A 14,832-nucleotide genomic window follows, 5' to 3' on the forward strand; every position below is an offset into this window, starting at 1 on the left:
TATCGCAACCCGCGGCACGGTGTGGTCTGCACCACACTCAGCCAGTGAGCGCACCGGCCATCCCTATAGAGGATCTGAACCCGTGGCTTCAGCGCTACTAGTGCCACACTCTCCCGAGTGAGCCACAGGGCCAGCCCCACTGCTTCTCTTTTATAAACCTTTTCCTCGGCTTCCTGAACAGTGCACTCTCTCCTGGTCCCCTTTTATCTCTTTCCCTGTCCTTTTCTATTTCCACCCAGCCCTTCCCCTTTTTGGTGAAACCATTGGCTCTTCCAGCATCAACTCTGAGATGTTCCTGCTTGACAAATCTCTGGGCCCTGACCCAGGTTTCCAGTTACCTGATGAAGCTCATTATGCCTGAACCCAAACACATCATTCTCCCCCCATTCAAATCTGTGCCATACATCTTCTTAGGCTAGAAACCTAGGCCCCACCTATGTTTCCTTCTCTTTCACAATCATTCATTCGGTGCCACAGTGGCTACTCAATCTCTGACCTACTTTCCATTCACAGAGAAATGCTTCTCTTACTGGGAACTTGGACCAGTTTATGGGAATACTGCATACATTTTTTAAGTTCCCTGCCTCCAGCCTCTTGTCTCCTCTAATCCATTCCACTTCATACTGTTGCTAGACATATGCTCATATAGCAATTTCTGATGGTGTAATTCCACTGCTCAAAACTCTTTAATTGCTCCCTGTTGCTTATAAAACAAACTCCAAATTTCTCCTCATCCATGGAAGCAATGCATTAGTCATTCATTCGGTGCCACAGTGGCTACTCAATCTCTGACCTACTTTCCATTCACAGAGAAATTCTTCTCTTACTGGGAACTTGGACCAGTTTATGGGAATACTGCATACATTTTCTAAGTTCCCTGCCTCCAGCCTCTTGTCTCCTCTAATCCATTCCACTCCATACTGTTGCTAGACATATGCTCATACAGCAATTTCTGACGGTGTAATTCCCCTGCTCAAAACTCTTTAATTGCTCCCTGTTGCTTATAAAACAAACTCCAAATTTCTCCTCATCCATGGAAGCAATGCATTAGAGTGAAAAGAGCAAAAAATGAGTGAATGAGAGACACAGGAGTTCCAATTTCTGCTGTCACCAGATATTAGATATGTGGCCTTGGGCAAATTTCCAAACTTCTCTTTGCTTCAGATTCCTCAAGTATAAATAATACTTATCTCATGAAATTATTGGAGATTATCATAAAATAAAAATAGCCTTCATTTATTGAAAGTTTATTGCCTGTTAGACTTTTTAAATGCATTATCTCATTTGATCTTCATAACCACATTCTATTTCCTCCATTTCCTAAGATAAGAAAACCCAGACTCAGAGAAACTAAGCAACATGCCAGTCTGTGCTGAGGCCTCAACCGGCACTGTAGGTAGTCAGCGAACGCAGTTCCCTTTGTCTTCCATAATTTGACTCCGACACATCTTTAAGACTCATCTCATCCTACTTTTCTCTCAGCAGCTGTCATCTAGATGATCTGAACTACTTCACTGGCTATGACTCCATCCAAAAGGCCCTTCCACATTTCTACCTACTAAAATCCTGCTCCTATCACAAACTCCAGCTTAAGAGTCACCTTGATTTCAAGTCAGACTTGATTTCAAATGTTACTGCTTCCTTGGGATTCTCAATATTTGGCATTGCTTTTATACAAAGATCATGTTCTCTCTTATATTACCTTTTTTTTTTTTTTCGTTTTTATAAATGTTTTCTCTTCCCTTCTGGATCACGACCTCTTTACGGGCAAGCAGCATGCTGCCAGAGTCTTATTTGTCCTTGTTTGCCTCCAAGTCACAGGTTCAGTCCCAGGGACAGACAAGGCACTCAGCAAAGGTCTGCAGAATGTTTAATTTTTGAGCAAACATTTGATTTTTGAAGAGTTGAGCTCAATCTACAATTTATATGAAGTGAAAATGCTCCTCGCATATTAGAGGTGATAACACAAGGAGAACAATAATTACAATGTGAGATGGAGGTGGGGCCAATTAATCTTTCTCTTCTGCCAATAAAAAAAGAGAGAGAAGGAGCAATATATTATTTTAGGCAAAGTACCTAACAGCAGGGGCCAGTAGTACAAGGTCTACTTAGGTTTGCTATCTTATTTAGCCTATTTAGAAAAGATTTTTGGCACTATAAAGAAAAGATGTATGGATTTGCCATTACACACTCATATATACACATACACACAATCCAAATAAGATCACAGAAAGGGTTTTAAAAGAAAAACTTTAATCTACCCGACTTATATTCCAGCAGCTTCCAAATTCACATGCCCAAATGCATAAATAAAAATACTGAAGAAGAAAATCAGACAACACAAGTGGGAACTCGGTTGGAGAAAGGTTCCCTAACACTGTAAGAAATACCACTCTAGGCAGAAAACTGTTACCAGATCCTTAACTCGGAGAAGGAGCAGGTGGAGACACGATGAAGCAACACCGCCCAGGCCTCACGCGGTAACCACTGAGGCCTGGCCTGGATAAATATTTTTATTACAAACACAATGATATGTAATGGGCCAAATGATCAGTTTTGAAAAGGATTTCACACAGGCTTGTGACAATGCTGTAGCTGGGAAACACCAAAGTGTTCAAGGGAGACTGGACTAGGACCCATGTTTACACACAACTTGAGCAACATGAGGGTTGATGTTGGGGAAATGACAGCTCTGTCAGCCACCTGGTGTGAAGCAAAATTGGGAAGCATAAAACTTGGTTTTCAGAAACATCAGTTGATGTCAAGATATTTCTTTAAAAAGAGCAAGATCCTCAGAACCCTCCACCATCCTATTATGAAAATATTTCCTCTTCCTAAGGAAAAAGTGGCTTTTCTATTTTCCTTTCACCCTCCAACTCTCAGGCTCTGCTTGCTGAACAGAGCTGAACTCGGCAAACCAATCATCTCAATGTTTTCAAAACACATGCTGATCACTAGGCTGGATCAATCGTCCAGCGATCTGCAGCGTTCCGTAAGATGCAGAGTTAGCAGGAAGGCAGCCTCGCTCTTGGCACTCGGCTCTGTTTACATATTTACATTCCCCCACCCAGGCTCGGGCTGAGAAGAGTGAGATTCAGGAGATGGGCAAGTGGCATAAACAGAGAGAACTCCCTGCAGTGGTGAGAAAGCTAACGGGGCGATGAGGAGGCTGATTCACTTGTTTATCGAGATAATCATGCTCTACTCGGTTGAGTAGTTTTTAAGTGTTCTGTGGTTCAGGAAATTTCCCTTCACAGGCCCATCAAATCCACATCCTTCCTTGTGCCTGGTAGTTCCACGAAAGAAGGAAAAACCATCCTAAACACAGTGTATGAGTTTTGGTGGACCTTTATAATAATACACTTCCTAAGATAATTATGATAAACAGTGTATATCAAGCCCAAACAGAGAAGAGCTGAGAAAAACATTCAACTATGGTTGCTACCATCTTTCAAAAGAATCACAGAGGAAGACACGGCCTTACCAAATGTTCCTAACTCAGGGCTTCTCAAGAAGGGTTTCTAAATCCCCAATTTAACCTGTGATTGTAGAAACATGATACAGAATTTTTTGGACAGGAAGGAACTTTTTAGCAATCACTTAGGTTTGGGTTTCTCAAATCAATATTTCACAGAATTCTGTGTAATAAAATATGTGGGCCACAGAAAAGGCTATACAACTATTCCATGGATCAAATCATTTTAGGCAATTCCAGGTTAAAGAAAATTAAGTAGACTTCTTTACCAAAGGGTGTGGCAGATTAAAGATAGTCACAGACTCTTTGACTTTGCTGGGGTCTATGTCTTCTACCCTTGACTCTGGGATGCTGTGCCAGTTTCTGGGCATAGACCTTATGGGGATAGTGGCTTCTATGTCTGGTCTCTTGCTGGGCTTGCTCTTGAGGGCTATTCACAGTCTCCATGCTCTAGCCAACAGGCAGTATCTGTTGCCCACCATGTGAGTAAGCCCTTGTCTCCCAAGACTGCCACCCCAGCCCGCATCTGCATGAAACCCATGTGAGAACAGCCTAATTGAGTCTGGTCAACCTCAGCACCGAGAGATATGATAATAAATTGGTGTCTTATAATAAATTGCCATTATTGTTTTATAATAAAGTATTGCTTAAGCCTTTAAGTTTTAGAGTGGTTAATGTGCTATCTAGCACACAGTTGGCAATCAATAACTATTTATTAAATGAATCAATGAATGAGTTATGTAAATGTGTCTTCAAGAGTGGGATATAGCATGCCACATTTCCTAAATATCAAATCTGAATACTTCAAGACAAATTATACAAAATAGGGCTTGATGGAATACTAGCTTGAGAAAAACTGAATAAGAGGACTGAAATGGTATAGTTTGGGAAATAATGGTCTAGTTATACCCCTTTATGTTATCAATTAGAAAAGCAAGGCCCAGATAGGTATAGAGAATTACCTAAGGAAATAAAGCTAATGGGTAGACTCAACCTATAAACTAATTTCCTTTCCTAGCTAAAGTAAAGGGGTATGTACAAAATAGTTTCACTCACATAACCACATTTTAGCTAATTAAATACATCGGGCTTCTTACTAGGTAGCCCTCTCTTTCCGTTCCATGATAAAGTCTTTATGTCCAACTAGCTATTTTCCACGAGGCTTCTCTTAAGTGGTAGACTCCCAAAGAGGATATAAGAATATTTATTAGCCTGAAGTCTAGACTAAGCTTCAGTTCTCAAAACAGCAAAATCTATGGCAACATCTTGGGTCTTTGGTTTTAAAAGATTTGCCTGATGGAAATCTTTGATTAAAACTGAAATGTCTGGAAGAACAAATTTTCAACTCAACTAGATATTGGTGAGGGATCAAGATTTTAAAATTCCTTCAGTCTTATGTTACAAATTTCATTTCTCTTCCTCTATATGAGGGATAAATAACATGATCTTAAGTTTGATTCTATTTTAAAAACAATATAGTGAAGAATGTTAATACTAACCAGGTCAAAATCTGGGATATTCAATTTTCACTTTTCAGACACCATTATAGCCTATGCCACAGCTCCTAATCAAGTCTCCAAAGCCAAGAGCCACTTCAATAGTTGAAAAAAAAGTTTTATCTAATTATCTTCCTTCCCTACTTTGAATTGGTCAACCATGTATCTTTTTCTGGTTTTATCAAAGAGGCTGCCAGGACAAAAGCACATCCAATTTTAAGTAGGCTTTAGTTAGCAGACTTAAAATTGATCATGCATTTTAGTTTCAGTAACTTGCAATTTCTACACCCTTTGATAATTCACTTTAAAGAGCAAACCGTCTTTAATGACAAGGCTTAAAAGAGACGACCTTTCTGAACAAAATATGAAAGCTCGGAAGAGATAGTTCTTTTAAGGAAACATGAATTAAAATGACCTTGGGTTCTGAAACTTTTCTCCCACCATTTTTGATGTTTTACCTTTCCTTTTTACTCTTAGAAAGAAAGCTGAAACACCACACCACTGCCTTCTATGGATGGTGATGCACTTCAATAAGAGAGCTGTTAATTGTTAATTCAAACTCACAGTTTCTTCTTTCTGCACTTTCTCTGCAGATTCCTTTAATGAGGTTGCTCACCACTATCAGCATGTGCCTGTTTCTGAAGAAATTACTGTTAATATGTGACATTACAGGGTAATGTCTGAATCTCAGCTATTTCCCTTGAGTCATAGTCAATTCTTTTGTACAATCTATGAAGCAAGTCTGTCCATCCTCTGTTCCCTCTGTCTTAGTCTTTTTCACTCCATTGTGCCCCGTGATGGCTGCCCTCTGTGGAGTTCATTGTTAAGAGGGGAGGTTGCAAAAAATCAGAGGTCAGACTCCTGAAAGGGCTCACTGCTTGGTGATGCAGAAATAGTGACTCAAACAAAACTATGACATACGCAGATGACTGAATAACTGACTTTCCTTTTAACTTTTCTCTTTCCTGACCCCATAACTGAATAACAACACACATCAAGAATGCTGTGATCCCAGAGTTTTTCCTCTGCTTGGCTTGATCCAAGTGCTTTATCAATCACTACCTGTTGACAATTACATGTTGAAATATAAAAAGCACAAGAGGATGACTCAGGTACAGCAGCCAGTTATAATAACCTGAGATGTAATTAAATTAGGTACTTGTAATGAACAATTGATCTTCTACCAGATAAAAGAAAGGATGAAATCTTAGATGATTTTATAATAAGGCACAAGGTTTATAATTTACTTCCTGAGCACTTACTTTTTATCCCAGTAGCCATTTCTATACACAGTGCTCAACTCAGAAAGGAATTTCAAACACACAAATGCAATTTTTCTTTCTCTTCCTGCATCAGAGAATGTTCACAAAATATATTAGTGTCAACCACCCATTCCAATCACTTCCAATCAAACTGCCCTAAAATTTCATTTCATTTACTCCCACACATACATGACACGCTTCAGAAGGGTAACAGGATCTGGGTAATGTCAAAGGTTCACCAGTGTTTGTAATTTCATAACCCTTGAAATAAGGAAAAGAAAGAATAGAAGGCAACTTTCCAAAACACCTACTGATATTTACCCATGGAAAACAAATATTCTTGAGTGGGAGTTCCAATTCCAGCATACAATACAATTCACAAAGTATTTTCACTTCAAACAGCTAATAACCTTACTATTCAAGTCTGTTGAACCTCAACCTGTTTTCCATAGTCTGTACAGAAGTATTTAACATTAATCATGTAGCCTTAATCTTCCCCTTCCAAGTACTAAATCACAGTCTGAGTACTAATTGTCCTCATTCATTAGGTGGATTTAATAGCATCTGCTATGATTTTGCTTTTGCTTGAAGCCAGTACTGTAATTTATCATATATGCAGGAAAAACCTTATCTTCCAAACGACACAGACTGTCAGGGTGAGTGTCCAAGCGTCAACAGGCAGTGTGGTGGCCCCACACAGATGATTTAGTGCAAGAATGCCAGGCCTCCACTGATGGCCACCACACACCCACGCCTGTGCTGATCCTCACCCTGTCTGTGGAAGTGGCTGTAAAACCTGGTACTTCATTATCATCTCTGTGTCTCAGTTACAGCACAAAAAAGGGTAATTAATACTTGGGCAGCAAACAACAGATAAGGGCGTGGGAAAGAGAAAAGAATTTTGAAAAAGTGTAAATAAACTTTCTGCCCTGTCCCTTTACAGTAAATCAGATGACCACAGCCCCACCCATGGGCCAGATTTTTGGAGTGTCTCAAAAGGCCCGTGGCATGACGCACCACAGTGCAGTCACAGAAGAATCTGGAGCATCCATTCAGTGCACTTCAAAATTTCCTTGGCCAATCAGGGTTGACAGATCAGCACAGAACTCTTACTGGCATTCACACAGAGAGAGGGACCCAGATTTACACATCCACTTATGGGAGCAACACCATATTCTCTCTAGGAGGAGGTGCCCACATGAAAACAGATCAATTAAAGCCTATTCTGTGATCATTTGCCAATGTGCTGCATCCTTCTAACATGACTCTACATTTTTAGGCTTTTGTGAAGATCTTTGATTGATATTACAATTACAGCAGCCATAAAAAGAGAGATCAAGAAAGTAACAATTAAACCATAGCTGCTACATAAAATTCTTATATCATTCTGCTTTTGGAGTTCCAGGATCAGATTGGAGACCAACATGCAAATACTTGGACTGCCATAAAAAGAGAGATCAAGAAAGTAACAATTAAACCATAGCTGCTACATAAAATTCTTATACCATTCTGCTTTTGGAGTTCCAGGATCAGATTGGAGACCAACATGCAAATACTTGGACTGATATCAGATGATGCAGTGATTTTATTCTAAATACCAACTTCATGCACTAATTATGGATCTGTCTTTGAAATGACATAAGGTATTTTTCCCCAAAGTACAATCAAGTATTTGCTAGGGAAAAATACCATGTATGTGTCACACTTACTTTAGTAAATGAGGTGTGATAAAAAGTAGAAATAAAACTGGTAAGTACAAAATAATATTTTAATAATATATGAACATGAACATGAAAACAATGTAAACAGGTTAAAAATTTTGATATGATACTACAAACGTGATTTTGATCATACGTAACTGGTAAAATTCTATGAAGAAGCAATAACAAGGTATACCATAAGAAATCATTTCTTTTCCCAATATAAGCAATTCTCAGCACATACTCAAAGGCGCATAAATATGGAAATCAGAAGGAGTGTTAAAAAAAAGTTAGGCAGACACAAATAAACCACCCCACTAATGCGTGAATAATGCATGTTTTTTATGATCTTAATTACATTTAAGTATTAAAATATGCCACTGATCTCACAGTTTACTTTACAATATCCAAATCTTCAAACCTGCAGGAGGAAATCCACAGTGCAACCTGGACAATGCAACCATTTCACTCTCTTGTGCAGTTACCTGAAAATCGAAAACCTCAGTTATGACTTTCTCTAGGTTTAATAGGTCGATCAGTTACAAAATTCTGGAGAAGTAGGTCAGGGGTTAAAAAGTATATTTGATATCAAAATCTCATTATTTCTGCTTATAAGGGAGCAAATCTTATCTACACCAAGCAAACAGAATCTTTTGAAAAGTGAATGATTCACAAGTTCTTTCCTTTTAATTCAATGCCAAATAGGTGGTTCAAGTCTTTCACTGCACTAAAAGGAAGACTGTAGGACTGAATTAGAGCAGGTAAACACAATCTGTGTCCATGATGTCACTGGGAACCTTTGACTAAAAAGGTCTTGCGCATCCCTGAGAAGTGCACACTGGGGACACTTAGTCGCTGTGAGTGTTGCGACATCACTGAGACGTTGGTGGATTCTGGTCTAGAGAACAGCGCCAAACCCCCAGGGGATATGGGACTTTGAGGACATGAGCCATCATATCAAGAACTGCATCAGCTCACTAAGAGGAAGACAGCATCTGCTTAGCCCTGCAAGTGGGATTCACAACAAAGTCTCGCCATGACCACCCAGGGGAGGCCCAGACTTGCCACACCTCTGCAGACTCTATCATCTTTTCTTTTTTTTTTTTCCTGTGGTTGCCACAGAACTTGAACCCTGGACTTTGGTGTCATCAGCATCATGCTCTAGCCAGCTGAGCTCACTGCCCAGCCCCTCATTCTGTTCTAACAGTACTGACTAAACACTGCGAGGAAAAGAGGTGGGTGATTTCTCAAAGATAGGCTGTTTACTAAAAACAAGTCTTTTTTTTCAAAACTGAAATTATGTCTAAGCATTTTAATAAAGACTCATATGGTAAACCGGGAGACTCACAGGAGGAAACAATACAAACTAATCAGAAGGCACTGTGCTCAAGGGCTATACCTTCTGCCTTGATATGTAGTCAGTTCTTCTTGAAGGATGGATGCTCTCTTTTGCAGAAAATTAACCTAGAAAAGAAACCTTGTATGAGAAGAGGTGAACATGGCTTAAACGTCAATATTGTGCAAATAGCATGGTAAGATTTTGTTTAAATTCAGGTAATTCTCTACCTTAAACTCAGAGGATTTGTTGAAAGTCAATGTTGTGTTTTTTACATTTGGTCACATCCCATCCCTACTGGAAACCCATCAGAGGCTGCAAAATAAATTCAGACTCCTTATTACAGAGCCATTTTGATCTGGCTCCATCCTCTCTTTGTGGCTGGCTCCATGTCTCTTCGCACCCTTCCCACCGTCACAGCATTATACACCATGTCAGCCACCCTCGGTTGCCCCTTGGCAAAAGCCATTTTTCTCTCTTGGAATGCTTGGCTATCTCTTATTCCTCTTCCACTGTCTGGTTCGAAAGTCACCTCTCCTGCGCTTGCCTCCTCCCCAACTGCCCATCCCAGCCCTAGGCAAAGTCAGGAACTCCCTCCTCCACGTTCCTGTGCTCTGATCTCAGCAGTGCTCATACTGACTAGTGGTTACTTGTTTTCATGTCTCTCCCCCAAAACGGACAGCTCTCCTGGGGCAGGAATGACTGTAAAATCTCTGTATTCCCAGTTTTGTTTTGTTTTTCAGGGCTGAGCATGTAGTTGGTATTCACCAGCAGTTTAATGAATGAATAAGTGAGTGAAAAGAAAATTACTGCTTTCTGGAAACCTCAATCCATTCTGGGGATTCCCTGAGGTTGGAGAGACAGTATTTTGCACTGGAAAGAGCCTGAACTTGTCTGGAGTTAGGCCAACTTGGTTCAATTCCTGGCTTGGCCTCTATGGCTCTAGGAAAGTTACTTAAGCTCTTGATGGCTCATCTGTGAAATGGGATTAATGACAGTTACTTCCCAAGGTTATGAGGATGACTTAAAACAACCAATAGGAACTGCCTACCGCAGAGCTTAGATTACATACCACCCCACGCACCCTCTCCTGGGAAGCTGGGGGATGGAGGGAACTGGGATGCTTAGCATATTCCCTTAAATCAGACCTTTGCAACACATTTGATTATTTTGAAGTGTAAATTTCTATACTATTAAAGATAACCTGTAGTAGGCATAAATTCAAAAGCACCTTTTACAACCAAATAAAAATGGTTTGGGGATAACATACTATGCCTTAATGTAATCAAGAGTCAGTGGTATTTGATCATTTTGGAATTGTTTACTCTAGCCCCTTTGGTCTGAAGTGAAACCATGGCAACGGTTGATTCCGAAACATAGTTGTGCAAGAGAGTACAGCTGGCAGAATAGAATATATGCTTGAAAGAGAGGAAAACACAGTCTTTCTACATGGGTGCCTATCAAAGTGGTCCTGTCAGTTTTGCTTATTTGTAATATCACCCCCTTAATTTTATGCAATTGCTCAAACGACCCGTAGGACAACTGATAATTTTGACAGATGCAAGGATTACACTGATTCAACTCCCCATCCCCCACTGTGCTTTGCAATCGGAATTCCAACAATTTTCAAAAAACACAGGCACCTGTGCTTTCAAACTAAATTTGCCCACTATATGGCCTGTGACTCCTCCATGCAGCTGCCAATTCTGAGGCCTGATCGCAGCTGGCAGCACTCTCTTTCTGGGTCAACATCCAGTTTTAGGAGGCTGAAGTGGCTTTTATTACAGTGAAATGATATGAATGATAACAGAAGCCCTGCAGGTGGGTATCAGATTCCCCCATGCCCCCTCCCCCACCTAAAAAAACCTCCTCTGAAGGTGTCAGGTCCTACATAGCTGACTCCTACAAAGTTAATGGGTAAACCATACCTCGAGGAGAGCTTTTCATGTAAATAAAGATTTCTTAACCCTTTCTGTGTTAACACTCTCCTCAAGTACCTATTTTAATATGCAGGACCAAGCACAGCAAAACTTCCTAGCCTACAGAAGCAACAGCAAAGAGTAGTATAAGGACTGATATAATGAACATTGCACTCTAACCAACTGGCCAGCCCCTTTTTCAGATAAAAGACTTGAGGGAAATATAAAATAAACAGCTAAAATTTGCTGCATGTTTTATCCAATACATACAAAGAGCTAATCTGAATATCATCAAATTATATCATTTATTTTATTCATAAGTAAATTTATTGAGCACCTACTATGTGCCAGGCACAATTCTTGGCACAGAGAGTAAAGAAATCCTTTCCTCATGGAATTTTCCAGGAAAAATTGTCTTACATTTCTGAGTATATTGGAAATGGAAATATGTGAACCATTTCTTATGTTTGAGCTAAAAAAACTCACTAGACCAGCAGTGCATAAAACATTCAAACAATACAAGAGCATATAGAGAACACTTATGTTTGAAGTTTTAAATAAATATCTAAATTTAAATCAATTTTATCTCACATATTTTATGAACTATACCAAGAACCATACATTTCAGCAATAAATATTTAACCTAATCGTCTCAATACCTCTCATTATTTTTCCTTGAACTTACACATTTTACTATCTCTAACCATATGAAACACACCAGAATAAAAATGCTTCTAACTTAACCGTGCTTTCGATTTCTCTGCACTTTAACACAGTGAGCAATCAGCAATGTGCTAAGTGATGGTATTTTGGACCTGGTACCAAGAATAAAAGGGTGAAGCCCTATCGGAATGTGGACTATAAATGAATGAAAATCACCATAATAGAACTTTTCAATTTCAAGGGTGATTTTAAGAAAATCTTATCAAAACAATGAGTTCTCAAAGTAGTAAGAAAAAAAAGTAAAACAAACAAACAATTCATCCTGGGGAGTAGGTTATGCTATGACATCACACTGATTTCTGGCATCTATTCAGAATTAAATTTATGTTAGTTTCCTTTCAGGATACACACATGACCTATGTCCTTGGAAAATGCCTTGATTCCAGTAATTACCTGTGATTTTAGGGAAGAAATGGTGTCTTCAAGTTCTTGTCTTAGAGATGCTGGCATCAACCCTTTGAATTTTGTTTCATATTCTTGTCGTATGTAAGTTATCTAAGATGGGGAAAAAAAGAAAGTTATGTCTTTTTTTTTTTTACCACAGAAATGATTGTTTTTGAATTTAAGAAATCCCAGAATAATATCTATTCATCACAAAGGTAACTTTGTTACATGTGGTTAGAAGCCACTAAAGATGAACTAAGAGGAAAGAGTTACAAACTGCAGAAATGATTGTTTTTGAATTTAAGAAATCCCAGAATAATATCTATTCATCACAAAGGTAAGTTTGTTACATGTGGTTAGAAGCCACTAAAGATGAACTAAGAGGAAAGAGTTACAAACTCAACACAGCCACCTAGCCTGACCCTGTGACTCTGGGAAAGGCAGTCCCTGTAACAACACTTCATTTTTTAAAAGTCTTTGTTAACATGATTTTCATCATCTGATGAGTAAAACACTTGTTCTCTCCTCTCCACTCATGAGATACACCACCATGCCAGCCCTGCAGCCTTTCCTTAATCAGGATGTGGGCCATGTTAAACCGTGATTTGATGACAACTAGTGGCATGTCTTTGCTTTGATTAAAACACTCCTCCAAACTGGCAGGTACCTGAGGGTACTCAATATGATTCATACGATTATGAAGATAGGAACGAAGAAGAATCTGCACAGCTGTGTCTCCATGCCTCTTCAATGCAGGTAGACAGGTAGAGTGCTGTGGTCACAGGGAACTTCCCTGGTTCCAGGTTTCCCTCTGCCTCCAGAATAGCATCAGGCCTGTGCTCAACCAACTGATGGTCACCAGGCTGATAAAGGAAAGGTTGGTGGCTCATCCCATTCGCCTCTCTAAAAGCAAGAGAGGAGCATGGAAGAAAAAGACTGAGGAGGAGGAAGATGTGCATGGGTGTGACATTGGTGTCCTTCTCCAGCTGTGTTTCTGCATTTCTCTTCCTCCTAATCTGAGATGTGATAGTATTAATTACTTTTAAAATCTGTTGCATGAGCCATGTGACTTAACTGAATACTAGAGCAGAATTGCAGTGTATCAAAAAATGACTCATCAGACATACCTGGAAATAAGGTAATATACTATGAAAATGTGTACAACTGAGTTCAGTTGGACAAACCTATGGATTTGCCAAAGATAATTTAAAATTACTAGCCTTTAAGTCTCAGCTGTTCTTACACTAAACTGAATTAAAGAAGAAATGTGTTCTAATAATTCATTTCATTACCTACTAAAATCCCATGGCAACTCTTCTAGAATATAAGTTTTCAATTTTTGGCAAAGCGCTTTTTTGAGACATGCTATAATCTTGTGATTTATATGTAAAGGAAAAAAGAAATAATGAAAAATGATCTCTCCCACTGATGCAAAGTCTTTGCTGATAAAATATTTGTTGGTTCTCATATCGATTTTTCTCACCTTCTCTTCTTGGACTGACTTCCAATAGTTACATCTGATAGCTGAGTCAAATGAATGCAAACACAGTTCTGCTTCCACCATCTTGCAATGTGATACCCTGTGTCACTGAAGCTACCACCAAGGAAGACCCTCACCAGATGCATTCCCTGAACTTTGGACTTCCCAGCCTCCAAAACTCTAAGAAGTTCACGTGTCATCCTGTCTTAGGCATTTCACATCACTTCCTTTGCGAAATGACACCACCCTTATAAAGATCAGCCAGTTGCAGTGAATAGAAGAGAAAACAGTGTATACAAGTCCAGGCAACTCAGTTAAGCTACACGCCCTGCAGTGCCAGCACGTGACACAGCAGCCGAGTTCGTGCAGAACAGGGAGTTGTCCAGCAGGGGAGGTGGAAGCTCTGCAGAGACCACACGCCCTGCAGTGCCGGTGCGTGACCCAGCAGCCCGGCCGAGTGCATGCTGACCAGAGAGGCCCAAGACCTGAGGCAACCACACACACAAGGCACTAGTGGCCAACCAAGCAGACACTGAGGTACCTATACCAAATTGGCAACACCAGCAACATCCTAGCCAGACAATCGTGTCAAACCAGTAGATTGTGAAATCCCCTGCCACGATGACTAAACATCAAAGGAAAGATACCAGAAATATGAAAAATCAAGAAAGCACACCACCAAAGGGTAATAATTCTCAAGCTCTAGATCCTATAGAACAAGAAGCCCTTGAAATGTCTGACAAGGAATTTCGAGTGATAATTTTAAGGAAACTGAATGAGATACAAGAAAACTCAGCTAGACAACATGATGAAATAAGGAAAAGTATACAGGGCCTGAAAGAAGAAATGTACAAGGAAATCAATGCCCTGAAAAAGAATGTAGCAGAGCTTGCTGAGCTGAAGAATTCATTCAATGAAATAAAAAACACAATAGAGAGTTTAACCAGCAGGCTTGCAGAAGTAGAAGAGAGAACTTCGGACTTTGAAGATGGGCTGTTTGAAATAACACAGGCAGACCAAAAAAAAAAAAAGAAAAAAGAATTAAAAGCATTGAAGA

At 39.6% G+C, this 14,832-nt stretch overlaps 1 protein-coding gene across 1 annotated transcript in view; it reads right to left on the reverse strand.

Moving 5' to 3' along the window:
• Positions 1-7,983: 7,983 nt before the first annotated feature.
• Positions 7,984-14,832, reverse strand: part of CEP112 (centrosomal protein 112kDa) — a gene marked incomplete at its 5' end in the record, with an annotated part of 58,056 nt that continues 51,207 nt past the window's right edge. Inside the window, 3 exons of the mRNA XM_008581315.1 lie at positions 7,984-8,418; positions 9,333-9,397; positions 12,305-12,406. Coding sequence (XP_008579537.1) covers positions 8,415-8,418; positions 9,333-9,397; positions 12,305-12,406 — 171 coding nt within the window. The remainder of the gene's footprint in view (positions 8,419-9,332; positions 9,398-12,304; positions 12,407-14,832) is intronic.

This window comes from Galeopterus variegatus, unplaced genomic scaffold (genome assembly GCF_000696425.1).
Source record: "Galeopterus variegatus unplaced genomic scaffold, G_variegatus-3.0.2 Scaffold2324, whole genome shotgun sequence".
Lineage (NCBI taxonomy): Eukaryota > Metazoa > Chordata > Mammalia > Dermoptera > Cynocephalidae > Galeopterus > Galeopterus variegatus.